Source organism: Pezoporus occidentalis, unplaced genomic scaffold, assembly GCF_034315485.1.
Source record: "Pezoporus occidentalis ecotype Australia unplaced genomic scaffold, CSIRO_AGI_Poc_V1 ctg47, whole genome shotgun sequence".
NCBI classification, from domain to species: Eukaryota; Metazoa; Chordata; class Aves; order Psittaciformes; family Psittacidae; genus Pezoporus; species Pezoporus occidentalis.
In genome coordinates, this window is record NW_026915802.1 from 378006 (window position 1) to 405261 (window position 27256).

Below are 27256 nucleotides of genomic sequence, written 5' to 3' on the forward strand. Positions count from 1 at the left end.
TGGTTCTTCTGGCTCCTGCCTTTGTTCCCTTCCCTCAGCCTTTTCCACTGCTGCTAACCTGACAATCCTCAGTGAGGTTCTGGAGCCACCTATCCTGGTAACAGTCGCATACTTCCCTTTTTTCCTCATATTTGGTAGTAATAAAATATTCTTAATTGGAAGTGGCACACCAAGCAACCCAGAAAGGGTTGAGGCTACCATTAGAAAGCAAGATAAGTTGCATGGCCTTTACTAGCAGGGGCTCCCATGAAGCCAGTGCTACAAAACACTTTACTAAAGAAGCTAAGTCATCTTAGGTATTGTGGCACCGTCCTCCCTAGGCATGTCTTTGGGGCTGGTATTCACTGATTGTAGGCCCACACCCATGGCCACAGCCTGCATGACAGCCTCCTCCCCTCCCTGCCATCTTCACTCAGCTTTGTCTTTGGGCTGCCTGTGCTGAACAGGCCTGGCAGCAGCCACCTCACACAGATGTCCATCTTGGTGAACTGGCACCTCCAGACGGGAGCAGTCCAAGGCACACTGTCCTAGTGGCTGGGGGAGGCACCAGGGAGGGTCTTAGCCTGTGCAGCTGTGCAGGGCCTCCCAGATACCATTTATTTCCACATTCAGGTGCTGTTTAAGCTTGGGCAGCCTTGGCAGTTGGGAAACGGGGCTTTGAAGGTGTCTGAGGGAGCATTCTTACAAGATGACACAACCTGTTAGTCACATCAATACTGGGTTGGTTTTTTTTTTTTGGCAAAGGCATGCAGAGAAGGTCTCTCCCTCTAGCACACCTGTTTCTGGTAAGGACTGCATCTCTGAGCCAGGGTACAGCCACCAGCTTGACCGAACTGACAGCCTGAGACTTTCCAATGTCAGCTCGACAGCCAAAGTCTTCAGAAACTCCTTCCGGGTGGTGAGGTGGGAGGGAAACATGGCAGTATAGCCTTGTCCACCATGCACTTCTTCATTCCTTCCCTTTCAGCCCTGTCCTTTCTCAATACCCAGGAAAGATTAACTCCTCTCCATGCACCAGAGAAAGTTATTATCATTAATGAAGAATTAAAAGGGAGTGATTAATAAAGGGCCCTTATCTGGAAGCTAGGAGGAGGCTGGACAATGGGAGGAAGATGGAGAAAATGAAAAACAATAAATATGAAGTGTAAAAGGAGGCGAGCACTGCTCCCACTTGTTAGATCGCAGCTGCATCTCCTGAGGGGGGAAGGCTCCAAATTGCTAATTACTGCCTCTGAAAAGACCTCGTTCTGATATGTTTTCTGCTGAAAGGTTCCCATTAATGAAGCAGCGATGATGCCGTTTCCCTTTGACTTGCCTTCAATTCCCTCCCTGAGCTTCCTCCCAAGCCGGGAACAATGAGGCCCTGGGAGCTGGCGGCTCCCACAGGCCTCTCAGAGACTAGGCCGGGGGCAGCCGAGTGAGGGGAGCCGAGCCGGCTGTGAAATATGGAGGGGGGAGATAAGGCAAAGACAGAGGAGAGAGGCTCACTCCCAGGAGCCCAGGGAAAATTTGCAGTTATTATGAAGGAGATGAGACAGATTAAAAGCCCTTGTGTTCTGCGCTGCCCTTTTATTTAGTGGCTTCATCTCCGAGATGAAAGAAGTTGGAAATGACTTTCTCCGCATTTTGCTGCAAGAAGCTTCACGGCACATTTTTTGACTCTATTCCTCCCTTTGTCTCTTGTCCCCTTTCTGTCTCTCTCTTTTTCCTTTTAACCCTTTTTGCTGAGAAGCACCATGGGACCAGGCAGAGCATTTGCTGGGGTAGAGCAATGACCCTTCTACTCTCCCAGTCGTGCTGGGCTGTACCTCTCCTGCTGTCCGCCAGGGAGGAAGCTTGGCAAAGGCTCTGCCATGACACGCTGCTTGCATACAGCCAAGCTTCCTCTCCTGCTTACCTCAGAAGCGTCCCTCACCACTAATATCTCCTTTCCTGCCTCCAGGCCCAGCAACAGTTCAGCACTGGTGACCACAGCCTCTGGGCAGAAAAAACAAACTGTATGTACAAAGTCCAGTGACAGAAAGCAATCCAGTTGGGCAAGAGTGCTGAACATTTTGTATCCGTAGCATATTTCCCCTGCAAAACTAGCCCTGGGAAGATGGGCCGGTTCCCATTGTCCATGCAGTGAACCTCAAAACTGCTCAGAGAGCAATTTGCCAGGGATACAGGATGAAGCTGAATACAGGCAAGGATTCAAAATTTATGGTCACTGGCCCATGTCAGAGTGAACCTTGTAAAAGAGGACAGAAATACCATAAACTGTTCAACATTGGATTACCCCAACTGCCCTGTTATATTTCTCAAATTCCTATTCCCAATTTTCTGATTTTTCCCTGTATACATAAATGCTCATTTTAGTTCTTGGAACTCTTGCAATTGCAAAAGCAGCTTTGCCCTGTCTTTTGCTTTAGCCCGGTTCCTCTCTCAGAAAACCAACCTTGCACACAAGTCTGTCGTCTTACTCAGGTTGAACACTGCCAACGTCTGCTGAAATTTGAAGTGTTGAAAATGGCAAAAAATTGGAAAGGTGAAGTAAAATTTATAGCAGTTGCCAAACAGTTTGTTAACTGACAGAAACAGCAGAGAACTAGTTGGGAAAATGAAGGTAAAGTAATAGAGTGGGCATCTGCTGCCATCTCCCCAGGACATCCAAACACAGGATTTCTTGTACACAATTGTTTGTCTGGTTTGTTATCCTGCCTGGAATGGCAGCCACTACCAAGGGCTTGAAATGAAGGGGTAAGAAGCTCTGAAGTGGATGTTTACAGAATAACCTTCCCATCAGGGGAGTTTCTCTCTAACCCAGACATTTTGTAGCTGTTTTTTATCCTGAAGCATGAAAAAGGATTGCAGTGGTGAAACAGGGTTAGATTTTAGGAGGGATTGGCTCTCAGATCTGAGAGTAAAAAGAAAACCCCTGGATTGGAAATAGGAAACTGACAGAGAAAACGAAATACCGCAGGCAAGTAGGATGAGTTACTGCCATAGAAAGGGTTAAAAGACAAAAGAACAGAATTTTACACAAATTTGTGTGCAGAAAGCAACTTAAATGAAGTCAGCTGTTGAAAATTGGACAAACATGATCTACCTAATGACTGTTTTTCTTCTTTTACTATTTCTTTTTCAAAGAAATTTTGCAGAGAACTAAAAGGTAATGAAAATGTTAACATGACAGCTCAGGCTGACATGAAGGACTAGTTAAAGAAACGCATGTAGAAAGCTCGGTGAAGGGAAACGATGGCTGTGTTATTGGGGTGTAAGAATCAATGGCAAACTCAAGGATTCAGTGATTTTTTAAGTATCTTGACGAACTAGGGAGGGTGCCAGAGGACTGAGGAAAAACAAGCGCTGTGCTAGTCTTTTGGGGGGCAAGTGGGGAGGAGGCAGTGATTCTGGCAATTATCACCCTTTCAGAGTAACTTCTGTTCCTGGTGACATGATGGAATAGAAGCAGAAAAAATGTAAAGATAACAAAGGAGAAGAGATCTATGAGCAATAAGCAGCAGCGCAGATTTGTAGAGAACAAATCCTGTCAGACAACCTGATTACTTTCTCTGATTGAATTTACAGAATTAGTGAAGACAACACCCCAAACGTAATATATCTGGACTTTGGCAAAGCCTGTGATACGCTGCCTCAGAGAATGTTACTTTAAAAATGAACCAGTGTCGAGTGTGCAGCCACCTGGGTTAAGAAAAAAATCCAAAAGCCCATATGGAAAGTGGGAAATAAAAGGAAATGATAAGCAAAACTGGGCAGTGGCAGGGTCACGCCTGGTTTTACTCTGGTGCGTAAAACTGGACTGATGTGAGGAAAAGAGGTGCAAGGCTTAAGGAGAGGGGAGTAACACTGTGAGGTTTAATTTAGGAGTTGTTTTCCATCCTGATACACACAACTAATGTCCCATCACCGAATTGGAGCCGTTTGAGAACGGCCGCAGCAGCTGAGAGCTTGCCGTCGGCCGAGGGAAGAGCGCTGGTCCGACCGTGAGACCAACCCCTCCCGCCGCAGCAACCGCCGCCGCCGCCGCCAGACCCGCCCCTCAGGCGGGGCGGACGGGGAGGAAGTGGCCCGGTGAGGCCGGAAGCGCCGCTGACGCGGGGCTGGCGGAGCGGGGCGCTGGCCGGTGAGTGGGGTCGGGGTGAGGCCCGGTGGTGGGTCGGTGTGGGTAGGGTTTCCCAGTAGGGCCAAGGATTGTTCGGTAAAAATACCGTCTTCTGCTTAGGGGAGGGAGACGGTGTGGTGGCCGGGTCTCCGAGGGCGTTCGGTGTAAGGGAGGCGGCCTGCGGCAGCAGGTGCTTCACCAGGGTGTGGGTGTTTGTGAGCCCGGTGGGACGTGAGGAGAGAAATTCCACGTCTGCAGCTCACTGGTGGGGAGAGGAAGGTTGTGACGTGAGGGATTTGGCCAAGACTTTGGGATTGGAACAGTGACAGCTCTGAGGTGGAAGAGGTGGGATTTTTTGGCAGTAGGAGTTGGGGCTCTGTTTCATACACCCTGTTCTAAGGAGTGTGGGGTCTTACACCTTGGTTTGCTGTTGATGTTTTGCAAACTACCTTTTTTACTGTATGTTTTACTCAGCTTTGCTGCTTGTCTCTTTTTTGGAAGACTTGGTCTGTTTGCTGAGCAGGCTAACCATTTTCTGTGGCTTACTGACACCAGGTAGTTGTAGGCTCCGATACCCTTAAGATGTGTAATAGAGCCTGCTGCTTCAGTGTAAAAGATGCAACATTAAGGCCTCTTTGGACACAGAGCACTTGACCCAACTGCTGCAGTAGCAAGATCTCTGCTACCATGGTTAGAAGAGGGTTATAATGCTTGCAAAAGGAAGGAGTGAGCATTAGCCCAGGAAGCATCAGTTGTCCTGCATTGGGGTCTCCAAGACAACTCCAAAGTAAGTACATAACTTGGTTAATGTTACAAAGGCTGTAGTATACTGTAGTCTAGTGGTGTGCTGGTAGCAGCATTTATGCCTGCTGCTAATTGTTTGTTGTCACTTTTGGTAGACATTGCCAATGGATGAACTGGTGCATGACTTGGCCTCAGCCTTAGAGCAGACTTCAGAACAAAACAAGCTGGATGAGCTATGGGAAGAGATGGCCCTAAGCCCACGGCAACAGCGGCGTCAGCTTCGCAAGAGACGGGGTCGTAAACGCCGCTCAGACTTCACGCATCAGGCAGAGCATGCCTGCTGCTTCAGCGAGGCCTCAGAGTCAAGCTTGGACGAAGCTGTCAAGGATTGCCGTGAGGTGCTGACAGCCAATTTCAGTGACTCTGATGACACAGGGGTGGTCAAACGACACCCTGCTCTTAATGCCACCCTGAGAAGCAAGCAACACTCATGGCATGAGTCAGATTCCTTTACAGAGAACGCGCCCTGTCGACCTCTCAGGCGCCGACGGAAAGTCAAACGTGTGACATCGGAGGTGGCTGCCAGTCTCCAGCAAAAGCTTAGGGTGTCAGAATGGAGTTATGAGAGGGGCTGCAGGTTCAAATCAGCCAAGAAACAGCGTCTTTCACGCTGGAAAGAAAACGCCCCTTGGACATCATCCAGTCACAGCCTTTGTGAATCAGGAGAGAACAGGCCCTTCCTCAGCAAAGGGGGAAGGAAGGAGCGGATGGAGTGTGAAGCTGGTGAACAGAAACAGGGCTCAGATGAAAACATGTCAGAATGGTGAGATCTCAGTTTTTTCCCTGTGCTTGTCAGACTGGCTGCATTGCTTGCAGCTGCTTGTAAAATCCTATGCCTTGCTTTTAAGAAGTTCTTATCAAAATTATTCAGTGCTGCTTTCTTTTTGAAGAGGAGAAATATCTCTGCTACTTCTAAACTGCAAATTTTTTCCAAGTCTTTCCTGTCAATGCTGTACTGCTGACCCGAAATGCTTCCTTGAAAAGTTGGCAAGTCAATATGGTTTTGGCTCCTGTTACACAAGCAGCCCTCTGAAATGTCTTATGGCCCTGCAGCTGCAAAGTGGCATGCTTGTGAACTGAGTTTTGGAGAGTAAATCCACCCTTGGCACTTGTGTTGTGTGATTGATACGAGCAGATCTCAGTTTCTTGTTTTCAGAGTTTACTGTAAGTTATAATAGAAACAGATCAGATCTCTTCCCATCATGACCACTAGCCCTCTGTGTAGGTACTGTGTGAACCTCAGTCGAAACATCTTGTTTGCAGTTCTCCGTCTGAGCTCTGGATCTGGAAAAATGTCTTGAAAGGCTAGCTATAGGAAAAATGTAGAAAGCCAATGAAATCTGGGGGAAGCGTACCAGTATAAGGCTGTGCCAACAATGGAGTCTGGCATGTCTTTGTGTCCAGTTTTGGAGACCTTTGAATTTGTGTCAGAATCTCATACAAGAGATGAAAATGAGAGGTGTAGATGTCATGGTCTGAATTTGTGTTGCTCTTGGGAAGATTTCCCCTGGAGTGTGACTTTTATTGTTTCCATAGAAGGTTTGAGGTTATAAACCTGCTTCTGTACAAAAGATATTTCAAGTTAGAAAAGAAACAACTGCTGAGAATCAAAGTGAGGAGATTTGTTAATGAATGAAATACAGAAAGTGAATGAAGTTGTTTATTTGCTAATTATCATTGTGTGAGAAGCAGGAGACACTGAGGAAATATTTAAAACAACAATTTTTTTGTTTTTGTTTTTTTTTTTCATGAGACACAAGGTTTGGAACTCTGCTGTGGGACATTTTGGATGTCAAAAATTTAAGTATGTAAAAAATTTAAGTATGTCCAAAAGGGGGATGTGGAGCATAGGTTTACTAGAGTCTGTTAAGCATTACAGTCCAGATGGAAGATCTGGCTCAGGAAGTCCTTAAACTGCTGACTGATAGAACCTGGAGGAATATACAGAGGAAACAGCTGGTCTGTGTTTGTCATGTTCTCATATTCTTTTCTCACGCATCCACTATAGTGGGCACTATCAGACAGAGGACAGTGGATTTGGAAACTATAACTGTGTGATCCAGTATAATTGTTCATAGGTTAAGGTTCACTTAAGTGTTGTGGCTGAGTAGCTCCTGTAGTTTGTCAGGATAGATGAGTGGTTGTTGAGGGCTTTGTGGATAATGGCTTTAAGTGCAAACTTCTCAACAGTATTTTCTGGGAGCCTGTGAAAAGCATAGGTTGTAATACATCCTCTCTGTCCTCATCTCGGGGATCACTATTGCATTTTTACTGAATCTGTGTTTTGTATGTAACCTGCACAGGTTGGAAGTAGCAAAGATGTAATTTTTTTCTTTAAGAAGTGGCTACTGTTTGATTAAAAAGTAGGTGCAGTGTGCGCCTTTTTAAGAGACTAATCAATGCCTCTTCACTACTAGCTGTTAAAAATACTTCTGTCTGTTCAGAGCTGTTTGTTGGTAGTCCAGGAAAGGGAATGTGCAGACTACCCATGAGTGTTGCATGTCAGTGGTGATGGACTGAGAGATACTCTTACTTGATGTGGCAGTGATGGACAGTGTGTCTTCAGACTTTTCTCCCACCAGTCAGAGCCTGTTCCGTCATGTCAAACTTGAACTTAAACCAGTAGGCTTTTATCCAGCCTTTCTTTGTGACAGCTTTTCAAAGAGTAAATAAACAGCTTTGTCCTACTTGAGGACCATGCTGGGAGATTGCTTTGTTCTGTCTCAGTTGTCCCTTGCTCTCAGACTAATTATTGTGCAAGTGTCTGCATCAAATAACATTTACCATCAGCTGCCAAAGCCTTGGGATTCTCTTTGGAAAGCCAGGGGTTGAATATTTGACCTCTCCAACACCACATGTGTGATCTGTGCTGTGACTCACTAGGGAGGGTCAAAGTTGGAGAGAGAAATACATACAACCCTCTTAACTGCAGAGTATACCTCACGGCAGTGGAGGATCATGCTTTGGTCTCTGCTGCTCTAAATATAGCACACTGCTGGTAGCAGCAGGGTGGGACTGGCTGTGTTTGCCTCACTTGCTGTGTCTAGCTGTTTGTCATGTTACCATGAGAGAAGTACCTTGCACAGGTAAGGACATAATATCCTGAGGAAGGGAGAAGAAAATTGGGTGCTCAGAAGAGTGAATGGTATGGTTGTCATCCCCAGTTGATGGGAGGGAAAGTGACTGATACGGCTTGTGGAAGTCAGGAAGACAGGAAGCAGTTTGTAGTAATCTGGTGATTTACGAAACACTTTAAGACTGAACTGGTTCCACTACTATTCACTTCTCTAGCAGTGGCGGGTGTCAGAACTAACGTGGTTTTAGGCAAACTAAGTTGTATATTCAGAATTACAGGTTGTTTTTTTGTTTTTTTTTTACCACCTTTTGCCTCCCTTCTACTGACACTTGCTTTTCTTTGTTATATAGGAACGAATCTCTGTATATGCTAAAATAGCCAGCATTTCTTTGCCTTCCAAAGGCTCCTCATCCTAAGTCAGATCAAAACCCTACTGTATTCAGTAGATAAACTGTCATTCACTGAGGAAGCTTTGGATATAGATCCTTAATGATGAGGTAGTTTTATTTAGCTTGCTTGTGGGACTGTGCCCAGTCTTTTCCAGGAGGAAGATGCGCTGCAGAGCTGTAATTCAAAGTGTTCACAAAATGAATTCTTTGAAATTGTTTGCCAGACGTGGCAGGAGATGAACAGAAATTGAGAGAAGGAAGGATGTGCAGGAACACGAGGAGGGAACAATAGTCATTCTAAATTGGGTAATGACATGTCTTAAAGACTGATCTGTAAATGATTTTGGAAACAACAGAGGAAGCAAGTGGTCTTAGCTGAAGTAGCCATTTGTGTATTTGTACAAAGGTGATGATGAACTGCTAAGACTGTTAGAAGTAACTTGCCCTTCTGTCTCTTAATGCTTTGAGATTCCCTGCAGCCATAATAAAGCAAAGGCAAATTATATATTGAGTACTAAAGTTCCTTCTGTTGCTGGTCTAAGCTGAGTATTCCCAGTATGGTCTGGGTTTGGCTTGAGGGCAGAGCAAAATACAGTGCAAGAGCTGTCTGAAGAAAATCACTGTGAATGGAATGGTGTGCTTACTAGTGAGATGTGCACAGTTTGTTTAATCTGCTCTCAAGTACCATAACTCCTAATGTGACTGGGGACTGTACTGACCCACCAATGCTGTGTGACTTCACTGGCTTGATGCTGATGTATTTGTTGTGTTTTAACCTGGATAGGCAACTAAGCCGCATACAGCTGCCTGCTCCCCCCCCCCCCCCCCCCCAGTGGGGTGAGGGAGAGAATTGGAAGAGTAAAAGGGGGAAAACTTGTGAATTGAGGTAAAGTTGATTTAATAGGTAAAGCAAAAGGTATGCAAAAGAAGGCAGGCAGATGTTTAGCCATCTCCAGGAAAGTGGGCTCTTTTGTGTGTAACGGATACTTGATAAGACAAACCACCCCTTTTCTTTCTCCCAGCTTTTATTTCTGAGCATGATGCCATATGGTATGAGCTATCCCTCTGGTCATTTGGGGTCAACTGTCCCTGCTGTGTCCCCTCGCAACTTCTTGTGCACCCCCAGCCTGCTCACTGGTAGGGCAGTGTGAGAAACAGATGGCTTTGGCACTGTTTAAACACTGTTCAGCGATAACCAAAGTATCAGTGTGGTATCAACATTGTTTTGGTCACAAATCCAAGCATAGCACCATGAGGTACTATGAGGAAAATTTAACTATCTCACTCAAAACCATTACAATATTATGGCTTGGAAGTATAACCAGTGCTCATCGTGAGCGTGAAGTAATTTCTTTACCCTTTGGAAGGGAGCTGTTTCGATGACAGCCTGCAGTGGCAGTCAAGAGCCTGGCTAAACTGATGAATTGGAGGTCAGTCTCTCTAAAGAAAAAATTCCTCTCCCTTGGAAGGCAAGTGACAAAGACAGAGTATTCAGCTTCCCCTCCTTCTCCAGCCCACACTGACCTTCTGCAGCCCCTCAGTGCCTCTTGTTTTCTTATTTTTATAGAAAATCAATATCCCTCCTGACACAAACAATAGCTCAGGCAAAAGAATAAATGGGGAAAACCTGAGATCTCTGTCCATCAGCTCTCACTTTAACTCCCCCAAACTATTTAATTACAAGCATGCTTTGCTTCAGGTGTTTACGACAGTGAAATTGCTAAATGAGGACCATTTTAACCAAAGATTGGGTGATCAATAACACTCTATAGCAGTAGCTTGTCGAATCAATAGCATTCATTATTTCATGGTTAAGGTAAGTAGCCTCCTTTGCAAGTGGAGGTCATTAATCAGTGCTTACTGGACCTGCAGAGAGGCTTGTGTGGGAGTCTAGTTTATGTTCAGCCCTGAAGTGTAAAAGGGGTGGTAAAGAGGGTGAGATCTGTGAAAGTTTGTTCCAATAAAACACTGGCAGTAATGTGTACCTATAGGGAACTAGAGAGCTCTCAGTACAACAGGATGCTTAAAATACTCTTGATACTATCTGGAATCTTGACAATGCTTTTTCCTTTCTCAGGCACCTTTCCTCTGAGGATGCTAAAACCCTTATGAAGCAGTCACTCAATCCTCGCATCTGCTGCTTGTGAGGACTGTTAATCCAGGCTTTCAAAAGGGAAAGCAGGAACGCTAAGAGATTTGCCCAGGGTCATACAGTGAGTTGGTAGGAGAGCTAGGAATGAAACAAATGACTCATGGTTCTCAGTCCTTGGCCTTCATTGCGGTGGTGTATATGTGGGAGGGTGACTGGATAGCCAGACTTTGTAAGGAATTGATTTGGAATTTTATATTAATTTACATACTAAAATGTGGGAATGATGTACAAACTGTTCATCCTTTAGGTTTAAATGGCCTTTATACAATGATGAAGATGCAGAGTTTGTAGATATCCAGCATGATGATTTGATTTGGCTGTGCTTTGGAGTGTATTTTCTAAGAGCAGTATTATGCTCACAAGATGTGTTTTTATTAGCTGCCTGCAGTTCTTTAGGATGACGTATGTTGTGGACGCTCATCATTCAGCTTTCTGAATCAAGGACTATCCAGTTGATACTGGTGTTTAGTATGATCCGATTTCTCTGAAAGAGTGGGACCCAGAGGTGCTTTCTAACAGCATGCCCTGATCAGAGATTGGTTCTAGTGCTGAGTTATATCTGATGTTTGCATCTAGGGCCTTAGTGCTGGAGGATGGGCATTGCTTGTTCTGATATCTCTCCACTAAATCCAGAGGAATTATTGCTCAGAGTCCAAAGATTGATTTAGTATCAGCATTAAAGCCATCGGATGCTTGGGACTGACCTGAGCATGTACATCTGCTACAGATATTCATCCAGCTTTACAGTCAATTAACGGCTTTCTACACATTAATTTCTAGTTTAATTCTTTGGTTCAAGAATTAAGTCTTTTGTAACTGCGTCAGCAAATGGAAAGCGTTCTGTAATGAGGCCGCATTCAGCAGCAGCAGCAAGTCATGCTGTGCTAAGGTATTTAGCTAAAGAGTTGTAAATGTACTAGCTACTCTTCCCTCCAAATAAAATGAAAGTTGCCATAGATTGAAGGGGAAGTTTATGTACCTGTATAACATTTTGAGAAAAAGGAATCTGAAGTAGAAAACTTCAGAGGGTTTTCAGTTAGCTGTTAAGTGACCCAAGGACAGAGTTTTTAGCTGCACTTAATTTCCTAGTGAGTATTCCAGACACTGTCATAGTTAGGTTATTAACTCTAGTACCTGAGGCAAATGCCATTGTATTAATTACTTTTTGATAACTTAGAACTATACTAGCTACAGGATTCTTTTTCAAGTGGTGCAGCATTGCTAGATTTTAACAGAAAGCAATTACCCCCCATGCTAGAGCAAGCCAGTTATCTGAAATGCATTTTTTTTTTTTGTGAGATAGCTAGAGTATTTTGGGCTCAAAGAAGCTAGTAAAATGCAATAAAGTGTTTTTTTTTGTTTTATATCTGCTGCAGTTGTAACAATAGGGTTTTCTGTTTTTTGTTCCAGTGAAACCAGCAGTGTATGCAGCAGCAGTGATACTGGCCTGTTTACCAATGATGAGGGCCGTCAAGGTAACAACTGTCTGTTTTTTCTCATGTGTTGATGGGGAATTTCTTTTACTTTATTCACAAATACAGAAAAAGATCTGTGTTTGAGGAGGGATAGAGAAGGAAGTATGGGAGAAAGGCCAGTGGCTGGGAGGGCATAGAAGTTAAGAAGTCAGCTGAGGGCTACAAAGGTTGATAACAGTGCACTCTTCCTGCTGAGATAGTTAGCATATTGGATCAATAATACTTGAAACATAAGAAGCTATTATGATGGAAAGGCACAGGAGTACAAGAGAAGTTTAAGAGCTGTTTATAAAGAGCAGAGTTTATGATTTGTTTCTATACATGTTTTAGTTGTTATCTGCATTCTGTTAGAGACTATGTTTGTTTCTCTCTATGAGCAGGGAGAGATGATGTGGAAAAAAAAATCAGTTAGTACTGACAAGTCACCTAACAGATTGTGCTAGGAAGACCACAGTGTGTGTTAGGCTTTATTTCTTTAAATACCTCCTCCCTTACTCTTATGTACATTAGTTGAGTCTAGTATTTTCAGTTTCTGTTGCAGAAATAGTTTCTTAGGAGGTTTGAGTGTGGAATGTAGTCTGTTTTGTTTATCGGTGACAGCCCAGTGTCCAGTTCATGGGGAATATGGAAGAAGTAAGAATGAAAAGAGGTTGTAGTAGGTACACAGGCACTCAGGAGCAGGTGGAATGTGACCCTAGAGACCTGCAATTCTGTGCAGCTTTTGCTGCTGTGCATTCTGATTCTGCCTCATTTCACAAGCTAAGATTTGGATGAGTTATCTTCTGGGAATATATGAATGCTAAAGGAAGTAATATCAATAACTCAGTAGGAGATGCTGCTTTTACTAGCTTGTTACTGACCCAGGTATGTGTGTGTGAGGACAACACAATGATAGCAAATATGCTTACATGTTTTCTGATGGTATGTTAGGCAGTAGGGCTGATCTGTTGTGATCTTAGGTGGCTATAATATTTTCCTGAAAATTAGGGATTTCAAATATCAGCCTTGACAACTTTGACCTTTGTTTCCAGCCTCCTGTCCTTCAAAAACAACAGAAAAGTCGAATCTTTCTCCTCTCTTTTTACTGATGACTGTTCTGGGGGGGGCTGAAATTAGTGAGCACTTGTGTATCAGATGGTGAAGCAGGGTGGTGCCTGAAGTGTTGAATTTTTACTTCATCACCTGGGACAAGATTAATGTAGACTGGATAGTGTGTATATATATACTTGTCTGTATGCTTGGCCTATATACTTGCTCTGGTTTTATACCCCGTTTTAGATATTAACTCTTGGCTGCTACTGGAAGTAGGATACCCAATACAGCACATAGAATATACTCCTTAAATAAATAAATAAAGTCGAATTACAGCCTCCCTTGTTTAGGTACTAGAAGAGATGTGACATCCTACCCATCAGGCCCCTGTTCAAACAGTTTATATTGTAATAGCTTTATGGATAAGATGTTTTAGCTTGCAGTTACGTTAAAAAGGATAAAAAAATGTTGCACTTTCTAGTTAAATAAAAACCATCTCCCTTTCATTTTCCCTCTCTCTTTTTTTTTTTTTTTCCTTTTTTGGCCATTTCTAGTCATAAATAATAAACAATAGTTCTCCAGTGTGATGAAGAAAGTACAAAACTGTCAGGTTTTGGGTTTCTTGTCATTGATCATCATCTTAGAAGTAGTTTTCTGGTACAATTCCAAAGTAAATAACAGGAAATTTAAGCCAGCAGTGTACTTCAATTGAATGTAGTTCCCCTCCACTTCTTTTGAGGTTACGTCATGTAATATTTGTCCTGGTGTTAATTAAATAGGCTGTCTTTGCAGTTCTAGCTACCAGTGCACTTCTGTGAGCAGAGAATGCTCCTAGTTTATAATTTCATGGTAAATTTTGGTGCATTGTGATATCTCGTAGTGGATGTATTAGCATATGACCAAATTGTTAATGTTTGTCTTGTGAAAGTAGTGGTTCGAGATATGAGGGTGCGCTATGCTGGTAGATCCAAAATTGTGATAATTTTGCACAAATTTTGAACACTTAACTATCCAACATTACTATGAGATGGATAGGGATATTTATATTTTAAAATATATTTGTTACAAGCGTGGTAGGTCAGCTGACATACCACAGAAATAAAAAGCAATGTCATAGCTTTGGGAAGAAGTGTTCTGACTGTCTTACCTGTTGTTGCTTGGAGTTGGCTTTGGGTGTTGCTTCTTCTGTTATGTGAAAGATTGCAGCATTCTTACTAGGGTGAGGCTTTTTTTCCCTTTTTTTTCTTTTTCTTCTGTTTTTTTTCTTGTCTGGCAAGATGTGTAGGTATGCATAATAGACTTCAGTGAGAAAGAGTATAACTTCATGAGGAAAGGAGAGTAGGTGGAGATGCTTGACTTGGGACTTAGTGGTAGGCAGGTGAGAGTTTTCCCAAGTCAGGTGTGTTATTTTTTTAAGGCAATGTGAAGTACCTTGCAATTACATGGGATTGTTTGTTATGTGAGTCAGGGTCTTTGCTACCTTCTTGCTCTTTTCTTATGCTGCTCATGCACTACTGCTCTCTGTTTCTGGCGAGGCAGATTTACCATGAATGATGCAGTTATTTTTAGACTGCAGCTGCATTAATTACAGTGACCCTGCTTTATGGAACTTTGGTCATGACTTCTGTTGCTGCTCTAATTTTGAAGAGGTTTGTAGTTCTGACAGTTCATAAGAAATTTTGATGGAGAAACACTCACAGCATGGTTAGGACTTACAGTCAGAATGACCATTTTTAATACCTGTGTGTTTTCCTCTAAGCTGCTGTCTTAGGAGACTAGGGATCTTTCTCATTAGTGAGTATGCTTCTTTTTCTTGCTCTGTGAGCCTGGTCTTCTGTTGCGAAGTGTCTCCTGTGACAGCCTATAACGTGTGCCAAATGATTGGCCTCTACCTCTGTCACAGTAATTACTTCAGAGAAAGAGTTCTGCATAAGACATCACACAACATTGAACTGAGGCTGATGAGATGCAGTCACAACAGTGTTGAAGCTGCCCTAGGCAGGTCTATAAAGAGGGCTTTGTTCTATAGGGAAATTCTGTAGACTGATGAGTTGGATAGTTTAAAGCATTTAGTGAGGCCCCATAGTTACTGCAGATCATTGAAATGGAATACAAATATAAGGCTCTTCAGGAAGGAATTCCTAATGAGACTTCAGTTGTTTCACATCCAGAAATGTGAATACTACCTGTAATGTTTTGTGGGGTTGTCACAGGGCACATTGATCTTACTTGTGGCTAATTCCATCCCATTTCTTTAGGAGATGATGAGCAAAGTGATTGGTTTTATGAAGGAGAATGTGTTCCAGGATTCACTGTCCCCAACCTTCTTCCCAAGTGGGGAGCTGACCACCGATCTGAAGTGGAACGTATTGACTCTGGCCTGGAGAAGCTCTCGGATTCCATGTTCCTTTTGCCCTCACGGCCAGCTCAGAGAGGTGAGGTCCATAAGGAATGCCATGAGTTTGAGAACTTTTGACATGATGGCAAGAATAGATTCTGGTCACAGGCTCTGCAATTTAAATGCATACTAGTGATATGTATTTTTTTTCATGATCCAATTAGAAATATCTGCACTACTGGAGAGTATACTAGAATAGCAGCTGCCCACATTCTTGAGTCTTTTTTTTTGGTATTTTTTTTTTTTTTTAGTAGAGGTGTTATTTGATTTGTGAATAAATGGGAATATCTACCTCTTGCAGATTGGGGACAGAGGATCTGAGTTGACCACTGAACTGTTTTTCCTGGTGGTTTTGTCAGGAAGAATCTTCTGTATTCATTGCTCAGTTTTTCTGGATTTGGTTTTCAGGATTTCATGCTCGCCTGAATCGCCTTCCAGGAGCTGCTGCCCGTTGTCTCCGAAAAGGTCGGAGAAGGCTTGTTGGCAAGGTATTACCTTTTGCAAGATAATAATTTTGTATTTCCAATGCTGATGTGTCCTGAAGTACTGTTCCAAGATATCATGTGAATTGTTTTCTGCAGAAAGAGGCCACTTACAGGTTTTTTCGTGTATTGTTTGATCTGTTTAACTGCTTTGACTGCCAGAAGTCGATTGAGTGACTAAGTGGATTTTAAGGCAGGTTTGGAGTGGCAAAGGCAGTTGTTCAGTGCTAAAAGCAATATGAAAGGAGGTCTGATGATGAATGACAGGGAGCATAAATATCAAGAAGCTTTAGACAATGTAGGGGAAATGATGGTGGCATAAGACTTGTGCGTGCTCATAATTTGAGACTACAAGGACAGAGAGGTGACTCAAAGGTAAAGGAAAGCCAAATTTTTGATAGAGAAGCAGACTGATAGGAATGGCAGCAAAGGAAGGTGGTTTTAGCAGTTGCATTTTTAGTGGAAAAACAGAAGAATAAAGGGTATATGCAGTATTGCAGACAATGTTACCTAAAGCTGTTGACTGCGTTTATTATATGTAGGGCAGACAACAGAAAATATTAGTCCTGTTTCTAAAGGAGTTAAGCAATACTTTGTAGATGCCTGTCTAGAAGAGGGAGGGATACATCTGGTTGGGTCTAGATCTTGGAGTGTTAGGTGCTGCTGGCTTTTGTGAAAGATGTTTCTGAGAAGGAAGATGTTGGCTGTGTTTGGCTTTTTTTTCGGATAAGCTCTGTGCTTTTGAAAATATTTGCATATGTTCTGAACTGACTGGCTTCAGGGAGTCTCTTAGCGAGGTGTGTTAAGAGGGGCGAGCAGTGTGACTTCTTCCGTCTGTTCAGTCACACTTGAAAGATCCTTGTTTGACCCTTCTTTCTTCTACTCACTTTGCTTAGTTGTAATCAGATTTAAAATATGAATCCTCTTCTGGCAAGAGACCTGCTTTGGGTAGGGTTCCTCAGGCCACCTGCAAGTGACTGGGTCTGTTGGCAGCACCTCTAATGATCCAAATGAGAAGGATAATATTTACTTGTTTAATTCATCTTCATCACCTTAAAGGGATCTTTGTCATTTACAGCGGAGGTCACTGTTCCCCCTTCCCCATCTCTCTCTAAATTGTAATCATAAATAATGAGTTTCATTCAAAGCTCCCCGCCAGCGAGCTGCTAATTACCAAAAGTATGGCTTGTAATTTACACAGTAATAAACGGTAAATTTAAGCATTACGGCACTTGAAGTTAATAATTTTCCTGCTGTAACAAATAGCCCATCTTTCACCCCTGCTGCTACAACTGCCCCCAGACTTTGAGTATGGTTTGCCTATGTGCCTGGCACAAACAAATCTTAACCTGTGAAAGCTTTTTACCCTCATCTTCAGACCCTTCCTACAAACTGTGTTTCTTTTTTGGAGGTAGTAGCTATGCAGACATGAGTAGCTGGTGCTTTAGGTGGTGTGTGTATGTGTAAGCCAGCATCAAACACATACACAGAGCAGTGTCCTGCAGGGGAAAGTGTGTTCCCAGAGCAAGTTCCTTCTGCTCGACCTGCCTTTTTAGCTGCTAGAGGTCCTGCTGCTTCCAGAAAGGGCAAAATCTTCATTCATGAAACAAGTTTCATTTACCTGTACTTGCTGAATCCCTGTCCTTAGTATGACAGTGTCATGTCCTGTCACTTGGCTTGTTTCTGGCCCAGCTGACCCCAGCAACCTGGAAATAAGTACTTCTCAGTTATTTCCCTTGTTATTGACTGCATTCTTATGCTGCATACTTTGTATTGGTCCAGTCCTTGGTGTGCCCTGTACAACCGTTATCACTAAAATAAAAAACAAGCCCCACCAATAAAACAAAATTATTTTTTAATTAGTTATATCAGCTCAATTTTGGATCTAAAAGGAGAGAATGAATATGTTTAGTTGAGAGTGGGTTGGGAAGAATAGGATGTGGCCCAGGGGAGTAAGATCTGTTTCTACTGGCAGCAGCAAACTATTATGCCTACTCACTGTGTGAGAATCTGCAACCCTTTGCCTGTCTTTGTGTTTCAGGAGACCTCCATGAGCACTCTGGGCACCGAGAGGCTAGGTCATATTGTTAGTGATCCACGCCAGAAAGAGTAAGGCCCTTAACAGCTTGTGTAGAACTTTGGGAAGGGTGGAAGAACTACAGTTCCCTCCTGGGACTGAAGGGAATGAAGAGCTGGGTGGTAATTTAAGTATCCAGTGATGGGTGGAATGGGAGGCAGTTTTCTACTGTTGGCTTCTCTGTTTTCTTTTTTGCAATTGCTGACTTTCCTTTTGTAAGGCTACCCTATTGTATGGACTCTGCTGAAATGTCCCTTTGGTTACAGTCAGCTTTTTCTTTCCTCCTGCATTACAGTGTGCTGTTGCAATAACTGCAGATCTTCTGCACAGTATGAGAAGACTGAGCCCTATATGTTAGGTTTTTATAAAGCTTCTGTGTGGAGTCATGCTATGAGCACATACCCAGACTGCAGAAATGATGCTGACAAGGCAGCCACAAAATTGCTTTCTCTTTCTCTGATGTTCTGTCTCCTTCCCCAATTAGCATATTTAAATCGTAGTCAGCACCAAAAATAGTTATGGTGCCTATCCTTTGGCATCTCTCCAATGCTGTTCTTGTTGGGCAATGGATAGGTAAGGATGTAGGCTGAACCCACCGCACTCTTAACTATAGTGCAGTGGGTCTACCCTTCACCAGGTGTTGGTATCAGTTTTCTTCCTTAGGTCTGTAATTCGTTGTTTTTAATGAGTCCTGCTGACGTTTAATCTTTCTCCTTCTTTCTCCATCTTTGTTCTTTCCCCTTCTCTCTTTACCCCCAACCATCCCCTGCCCCCTGTGTTTATTCCTTCTTTGGCATTGCTCCCTCCTGTCCTTCTGACTCTGCCTCCTTCCAGCTTTTGGTTACCATCCATGGGGAAGAGAGATCGCAACCAGGTAAGCTGACTCTGCTCTACCATTTTTATTTTCTTGATTTCCCTCTCTCTAGAAAGAATAAAGTGCCGGCTTCCGATTTCCCGCACACTGTGGCCTGTGCACATGAGGTAAGGCAGCCCTGTCCCTTCTCATTTTGTTAACTGATGTCTTCTGGGCTTTGAACACAACCCATGTCTTGGGCATTATATTGTCTGTTTAAACTGAATAGCTCCGGAACTCCACAGTTCCTAGCCATGCACGCCCCTTTCTGTTCCTTTGCAAGTTGTTTTTTTGGCTTGTGAGCAGTAGGATTGAAATCCATTTTCTCCTTCAGGTGATTAAAAGTACATACATGGCAAGAAATAATTTTCAGGCCTTTGTGCAAGTGTGTATTTCCTGTTAATGAGAGCATTTCGCATACTGCTTTTACATTGCTAAAGAGAAGAATGATAACTACATAAGCTTTAAAATGACCAAAATAAATTACTTTTGTTTTTCTTAATTGAACTTGAATTGACTGCGGAGGTTTACTGGTGATTCTCCCCTGCTGTGCAGCTGCAGTGTTACTTCACTGACAGTAAACTAACAGTCCAGCTTGAGGAGAAGCTCCCCGTCAGCAGCAGCTTTGTCGTGCATAGTGCCTGTTCCTTCTCAGAAATGTTGAAGGTAAAGGCCTGGGACTGAGTTCTGGAGTTGCAGATAGCTTTTATGATGAGGTCTGCTACAGCTGTGGATTATTAGTTTGTCCTTATTTAAAATGCATCAGCAATCCTAGTAATACAAGAAAGGTGTTCTGGAGGTTGGGGTAGCACTTTGCAAAGCAGATGGAAATTAATTTCCTGCTTTAGGTGTGAATTATGAATAAAGAGTAAATGCTGAATGGAAGTGTGATGCAGGTACCCCAGAGAAACTATCAGTCTAAACCTTATATTTGCATATTGAGCAAAGTTTGCTTCATGCATTGTTTGACTAGATTACTCAGTTTCTGTCCTGACCTTTAAAACGAAAAACAACTTCAGAGTTGCATCTTCTACAATAAGCTGTTTTGCACAGGTTTAATGCTTTCAGGATTTGTCTAATCTTAGGATCTAAGGCTAGCCTGACTCTGCAGTGTTTGAGAAATCTGTTTAAAGCAGTTTGCAGAGAAACCGTGTGAGGTGGGTTGGGAGTGGGAGGAGGAGCTCACTTGCTGTGGAATGAATTGGGAGCTCCTTGTGAACTGAACCTGGTGGGCCCAAGTCTTTTAGAAGTTTGTTTCAGTGATCCATGCAACCATAGAGAATACCAGAACTTCTCTGTGGGAAGTGGGAAGAAACTAACTTTTCTCTCTACAATGTGATGGTAGACATAGGCTTCATGAACGGGAGGCAGACTTTTTGCTTATGGCATGCAGCAGTAGAACACTTTGAGTATGCTCAAAGTTGACCGTCATTTTTAATAATCTAAGTTGAAAGAGGAGCATGCTTATAACGCTGTCTGTTGTGAGAAGATGGTTATGAGATTTGCACCCTGTGCTTGCTTTTTGTCTGAAGTGAGAGTCAGTCCTCACCTTGTCTCACCCTTGATGTGTCGGAAAGGTCTCCTTATACTTGTATGAACAACTATAGGGAATAGATCTGAGTGGCTGTACCTGAAGATTCTTGCTTTTAATGCTTTGCTTAAATAAAATCTCTTGACTTTACAGTTCAATCCATTATCTCCTTTGTACTCTCTGGATGTACTTGCTGATGCTTCCCACCGAAGATGCTCACCAGCACACTGCACTGCCAGGTAACTCCCTTGCTCTGCTCTGTTGGGGTTGTCTCACTTCCCTCCCATGGTTATCTTCAATACTACTATGTGGTTGAAACAATGCTTGTGGACCTGGAAGTTAATCAGCTTTTCCCTAGGAGGTCTGTGTTCAAATTTAGCATAAAATGTATGGATGCAGATTATTTGAGAATCCCAATAACCACGTGCTTAGAGTATATGAAACAGTGTACTACAGGCAAGCAGAACATACTGTGCTTTTAGAAGTAAACATGATCTGTTCTGGATTGTGGGTTGCTGCAGAACTGTTGTATAGCTACAAATGGGCACAGTATTGTTGCCCACTATTAAAATCAGAACAAGATGAGACGCAAAGTGCTGACAAGCTTGTGTGGGTGACATGTTGAGGCATTTTGGTATTCTGGGTGCCTAAAATAGACCCTCTAGGCAGACTCAGATCTCACCTGAGGTGACCTCTGATGGCTTGGTATCTCTCTCTACTGCTGAAATTTAGATCTTGCCTGGCCAAATACTGAGCTATATTTGAGTCTGCATAGTTGGGGTTAATATGCTATTCAGGTGCCTTCTGCTGACTAAACCTGAATTAAATTCAAGTGTTGGCCTTGGAGGTGACTCCTGTTCTTGTGCTGCAGGTGACTGGCTAAAGGTAAGGTGCCCTTGAGCTCTTTCCCATGCAAGGAGGCAAAGCCTTGGCTGGGGGACAGTTCTAGTTATGTGCTTGCATGAAGGACCAAATCTGAAAGAAACGTCTGGACTTTCAGCTTCATGGCTTTCTTTTTCGTGTTAATTAGCAAATAGAGCATGAAAAATGTACTGAGGTTGTATGTGTCTGAACGGAAGCTTGGCACCCACCCAGCAAAGCCTCTCCTCCCACTGGCTTCTGCAGGGAGTTTTGTGATGTCGCACCATGACCTCATGCTGCTGTAGCCAGCATGTTAAAGCTGGAAAGGGGGAGGGAGGAAGAAATCCGCTCGTACACATTCAACTGGATGAGAATAAAAGGAATTCAGAAGATTGTGCATCAGCAAATTGGTTGCTTTTGGGGCTTTTGCTGTGCTCTGGGGATGTTTTGTGCCTGTGAAGCAAGAAGATCGGCGTCTTCACTTACAGCTAAGATAACCTTTCTAAAGCCTTTAGTGTTTTACTTGGTGCTCTACAGAGGTTTGTTTTCTAGAAAGAAGAGCTAGACAAATCCTGGTCACAAATTAAACAGGGTGAAGTCTGTACCTTTATGATCATCAGCAAATAACCAGTAGCTTTGGAAGGGCCATGGCAAGTGATTTCTAAACCTGGAGGAATCATGATTGCTTGTTTTGGCTGAATATGTAGTCTAGCTAACCAATGAATATATGCTTAGTTCCTTTCTCAAATGAGCAGCTGAGCGCTGGCCTTACTAATCCCTGACGAATTGTTACAGAATATTGGCAGAGAAGTTGTCCCATCCCAGAGGCAGGTGTGGTTTTGAGTGCCTGTATTTTGAGATACTAGTTCCTGTTTTCATGTGAAATGTGCTCAAGAATCTTTATACGAGAAAGAAATGTGGGAAGAATGAACATTATGTAGCCCCATCTGTGTGGCAAGGATTGAACTTTTTGGTACATGGTACTTGCTGTCAAGGGTAAAGATGCTGTCAAGGGTAAAGATGCTGTCAAGGGCACAGAAGGAAATTGTTCCTTCACAGAAAACATTTTTGTGACAATAGTTGGTCTTCAGGTGCTTCAAGAGACAAGCCTATTAACAGTCCATTTCTTACAGGAGGTTCAAGTGGTCTCTGTAAGCACTGTCCAGCAATTGCCCCAGTTAACATCATCTTCTTTTGCCAAGGATGGAGTTAGTTCCAGTAGTTTGTGCTTTGGTAAGCTCCTAACAGCTTGCACCTCATCATGGAGAAACTCTGCTCAGAAATTAGTCATAAAATGGTTTGTTGGGGGGAGTTAAGCCCTTGAAAATGATATGAAATGTATTAGAGAAGAAACTCTTGATGGTTTGGGCATCTTATTTCTTCAACCTGCTGCCTCTACCATGCCATGCAAAATTACCTCTCTCTGCTTAGTTTCTGCTAACTCAAAGGCAGGTGGAGTCTTCTCTCTCCCATGGAAATGTTTTCTTTGTCTCAATGGCAAATTTTGGTGCAGTTCATCTGGAAGACTTGTAACCCAGTGCTTTGTTTAAGCAGAGCTGAAGGCTAGAATACTGAGCACAGTTGGGGGTGTTCAAGAACCTCCTCTTTGACACTGAAAGGCCTATGTGGAGGGTTCTTTGGGAAGTCTTATTTGAGAGGCTGTATAAATTGTACACTACCAAGATTACCTTTCTTGCTTAATGTCTGTGATGAAATTTCATTCAAAGTGTATGCACAGCATTGGGAATTTCACACCCATCATTAGAAGCCGTTTTGTGTGTGTTGTGACTGTTATCATTAGTGGTATAATTTTATTTTGTGAAGTGAGGAGAGTTTCCTGCTTTCTTGCAGCCCTCCCGAGGGACGGCTGGTGTATTAATTTGCTGTATTGCCTCCTGGCTGTTCCCAGGCTGTTTTTTCCTCTTCATCATGGAATTTTTAATGGCCCTGCTGCCTCTTGGGAGGCATGCAAGGAAGAGTACCTCAGGGATCTCTTCCTTTTTTCACATGCCTATAATTACTCTCCTTTAAGAGCACAAAGCATTTGCTAATCATGTCTTGTCTGTTAAGGTTTTGGCTTCATGCAGGCTTGCTAAAAGCAAGCAAGTAGAGACTTGCGTGGGCAGCTCAAGTGATCCTTCCCCTCTTTCTCTTCTGCCCATTTGCCTCTTTTGGAGAAGGGAGTGATCTGAACAGAATTTTCTTCTTGAACCCTACTTAAGAGGGGTTTGTACAGGCTTAAAGTGGAATATTTTATTAGATTTTGGTTATTCAATGGCTCTATCAGTGGGAAGATGTTATAGGTTCTTGGTTGATGGACTGTTATTCCCTTAAGGGAGGGTAAGAGTTTCAGAAGAGCCTAGAGCCAGTGTTCCTTTCAATTTTGTTTTGAATAGCAGGTAGAATAAGAGAAGAAAGTAGAAGATAAATTTTCCCTAATGCCATTTATTGTTTGCCTTGCCTTGAAAATAGGGTTATGGGTGAAAAATGCAATTAAATGCTCTCACTGGAGGTCATAGGAAAAGTGCACCTCAGATAGCAAGTAGATGTTGAAGGTGGAGATTTTGAAGGATTATGTTAGAGGCCTCTGAAAATCACTTTGCGTGTACTCTCAGTTAAAGTCAACTGTAAACCTAGAGTTTAATTGGGTTTAGAAGCAAGGCTCTCATCTTACTAGAACATGGGATAAAGATCTAAAGGGGTGAGTCATATAGTGAACTGCCCCACACCCTGGATTTGGTTAGAGTGAAGAGGCTTGAATGTCTCTAATTCTAGTTCCATCTCTAGAAGTATGCTCATCAAAGTAAATCTTATTCTTTTTCTTCTGTATCTTTGCAGAGATCCTGATATTTCTGACTCTTACCCAAGTATGTGGAAGTACAGGGATTCCCTGCAGTAACAAACACTGTCATGTCTTCCTTTGCTAAAGCCTGGCTAATATTCCAGCTGGGGATATAACTGAATTCTTCTGACAGGCATGCAGTGAACAACAGCTACCAATCTAGTGTCACATGCAATTGTCTGAGGCCTAATGCTCCCATTTTGGTGAATCCTAATTCTCTGAAAATAAATTCCCCTTAGCTTCAGAATTTTGTTTACCTGCTATTGCTTTATTCTTCTTAAAGTATGTTGCTGTTATCCAATCCATGTGCTCATCATGTATGGCAAATACTGGGACTCTTTCTGGAAAAGATATCATGTAATTTAGTATGAAAATTGAGAATGCAATATATGGGATCACATTGTCTCTGCTTAGAATACTTAACATGGAAAACAAGAAGAAAACGTGTTCACTTGTATTTGCCACACACAGACTTTTTAGTAATGGAATTTGCTATGTCATTACAATGCTTACTTGGGGAGCAGTCAGCTGCTGCATGAAGGCCTATGAGATTTGGATAATTTAAGAAGTGAGCTGACCTGTTTGTGATTTTTTTGGAATCTGAAAAGGTGCTCTGGAAGCTCTCCCATGAGGCTCTGCAGGGTAGAGGAGAGACTCCTATTCACAGGAAGTATCTACAGTGTGATGTGACAGCAGGAGCCACTTGTGTGTGTGGAAGCTTTGCATGCAGATCGGATGCGCAAGTTGTACTGATTTGCACATGTTATGTGCAGATCAGACTTTGGTGCCCAGCTGTCTTTATAGGCAAAGAGGAGGAAGAATTCTGCTTTTACTATTAATTTTGTGAAGCTACCATCAACAGCCTCAGGTAGGGGCTTAGAGAAAGAGCCTTTTATTTGGCCAGTGTTTGCTGGGAATATTGCATCACAACAGCAGGAGCTGAGTTGTGTGGAGTTTTAGTAGCAATATCCTTGTTAGGAGGCTGTCTCTGTTGAACATTTACTTTAACATGAGGATAATAACATCCCTTGTTTGTATGACAGTAGATTAATGACTGCCTCTCACTTTAACTACATAATCCAAGTACTTTGCTTCCTGTAAGGATGCAGCTGAAATAAAGATTGTCAGTAGACAAGCTGGATGATGTAAGATTACAGTGAGAGGTGTACACCCCCAAATGTGTCCTCTGCCTCCCGCCTTCAAGAAGGCCCCAGGCTGTCACAGCTCTGTAGTCTTCTCTGAGACCTCCATTGTAAGTTTAAGGTATTTTTTACTCTAAAACGTGCAGATTGCTTTATAATCTAGACTTTGCTTCACAGGCAGTGAATGTTCCAGGGGCCTCATGCTGTTCAGTAAGGGTCTTTGTGGGCTAGTGTCTGCTTGTTCTCCATATTGTATGCCACAGATTGTCCTCTCAATCCTAATTTTCTGTTGAAACCCTGTGGTGGATGTACAATAGTGGCAAGCTCCTGTGACCCTAATGTCCAGCATGTGGTCACCTTGAACTGGAGGAGTAAGATAGGAGTCCGGTTTCTGCAATTAAAATTCATTTTAAAAAAAAGAAAAAAAAGTCATAGAATAAATAAGTGAAAAAGAAAGGAAACATTACTTTTGACACGTTAGAGACAACAATGAATCTCAGTTTTCTGCATAGCAAAGCATGCTTTTTCTCCAGTGTGACCTGCATGTAGAATCAGGTACCTTAATGTACCTCAGGTCTCATGTTAAGAACAAGAGACAAATCCATATATCCTGGGTAATTTCTTTAGCTTGTGATTTCAGACAAAACCAAACAAATCCAAACACTGTCAGAAAGACACTGTAGCCTTTTTTCAATATAAAATAATTTTTTCTATACATACGTAATTTGTAATTCACTAACTCGTGACAGTGAGGACCTGCAGTGTTAGTTGGATATATTGCAGCTGTGAATGTGTCTGCACTTTGGATCGTGCTTTGTCTCTCCAGGTGTGTTCTACTTTTTCTCTTCCCAGGTTAGAATTTCAGTCCTCTTTAGACTGTAAACTAGGTTTTCACATTAGTCTCTAGTCACCTGGCAGCTCCAGCTGTGACTGGGCACTGCAGCTTTGTTTTTTTTTTATGATGATCAACCAGCTATAGTCCAAAAGTAACCAGGGAATTATTTTCTGGTACTGTTTGTGCAACATTGAAGAAAGTGTAGAAGCTTAGCAGAAGAGATTAAAAACAGGTAAGGACAGAGAAAGTGCCATTCTGGTTTCTTGGCATAGAATCATAGAATAGTTAGGGTTGGAAAGGACCTTAAGATCATCTAGTTCCAACCGCCCTGCCATGGGCAGGTACACCTCACGCTAAATCATATCACCCAAGGCCTCGTCCAGCCTGGTCTTGAACACTGCCAGGGATGGAGCATTCGCAGCCTCCCTGGGCAACCTATTCCAGTGCCCTCACCACTCTAACAGGAAAGAATTTCCTCCTTATATCCAGTCTAAACTTCCCCTGTAGGCCTACGTCTTTTACCCCACGAAGCTCTATGCCTCAGAATTCTTCACAGAGGGCTTTGTGACTGCACAGATGTGCATTTTCTGTCAGCCTTTCCTCTCAGCCCCGTTCTGTTCTACTTCAGAGTAATTTTTAAACTGTTCAGAAAAGTTGTTAAGATTCAACTTTGGCAGAAAGGCTAATTAATGGTTACAGCCTGTCAGTGAGATTTTCACAGTTTATGATTCAGCCTGTCCACTACTATGTTGTGTGCTTCACCTGACTTTCCTGGTGATGGTGTTCCTAGGAGTCTGCTGTTAAACTGGGATTCGCCAGTTCTGTTCTCTTACTGATACAGCACAAGTATGCAAGCTAGTGATTAGAAATTTAGATTGAAAAGTGTCCTACCAAACCAAAAAATTCATTTTTCACAAATTATACCTCAGACAGTCTTTCAGTCCATGTCTTAATAAGGACTGTCATCCCTACATGCATTCTTTTGCTCCTCTCTCTCCCAAGGTACTTACCACCTGGAAATGCAGATTTATGATGCCTGTAAAGTGCACCAGGCACTTGAAACTGACACTTTTACCACCAGGTCAGTCAGAGCCAGTCCGTAATCAATACGTTCCTGATTTACTAACTGAAGTGTGGGTGATCAATAAAGGATAAACCTGAATGAAATACATGTTACAGAGACAATTTATGACCTCTGAGCC

The 27256-nt window shown here is 42.8% G+C and overlaps 1 protein-coding gene across 6 annotated transcripts in view; it reads left to right on the forward strand.

The window, feature by feature from the left end:
• Positions 1-4016: 4016 nt before the first annotated feature.
• Positions 4017-27256, forward strand: part of GPATCH2L (G-patch domain containing 2 like) — a 31277-nt gene continuing 8037 nt past the window's right edge. The window contains exons 1-9 of one of the 6 annotated variants that reach the window (XM_062636113.1): positions 4049-4126; positions 4661-4892; positions 5005-5672; positions 11937-12001; positions 15292-15468; positions 15840-15919; positions 17955-18022; positions 18917-18971; positions 20528-20613. In XM_062636113.1, coding sequence (XP_062492097.1) covers positions 5014-5672; positions 11937-12001; positions 15292-15468; positions 15840-15919; positions 17955-18022; positions 18917-18971; positions 20528-20613 — 1190 coding nt within the window. In that variant the 5' untranslated portion in view covers positions 4049-4126; positions 4661-4892; positions 5005-5013. The other 5 variants (XM_062636112.1, XM_062636111.1, XM_062636115.1 and 2 more) reach the window with 5 other exon arrangements.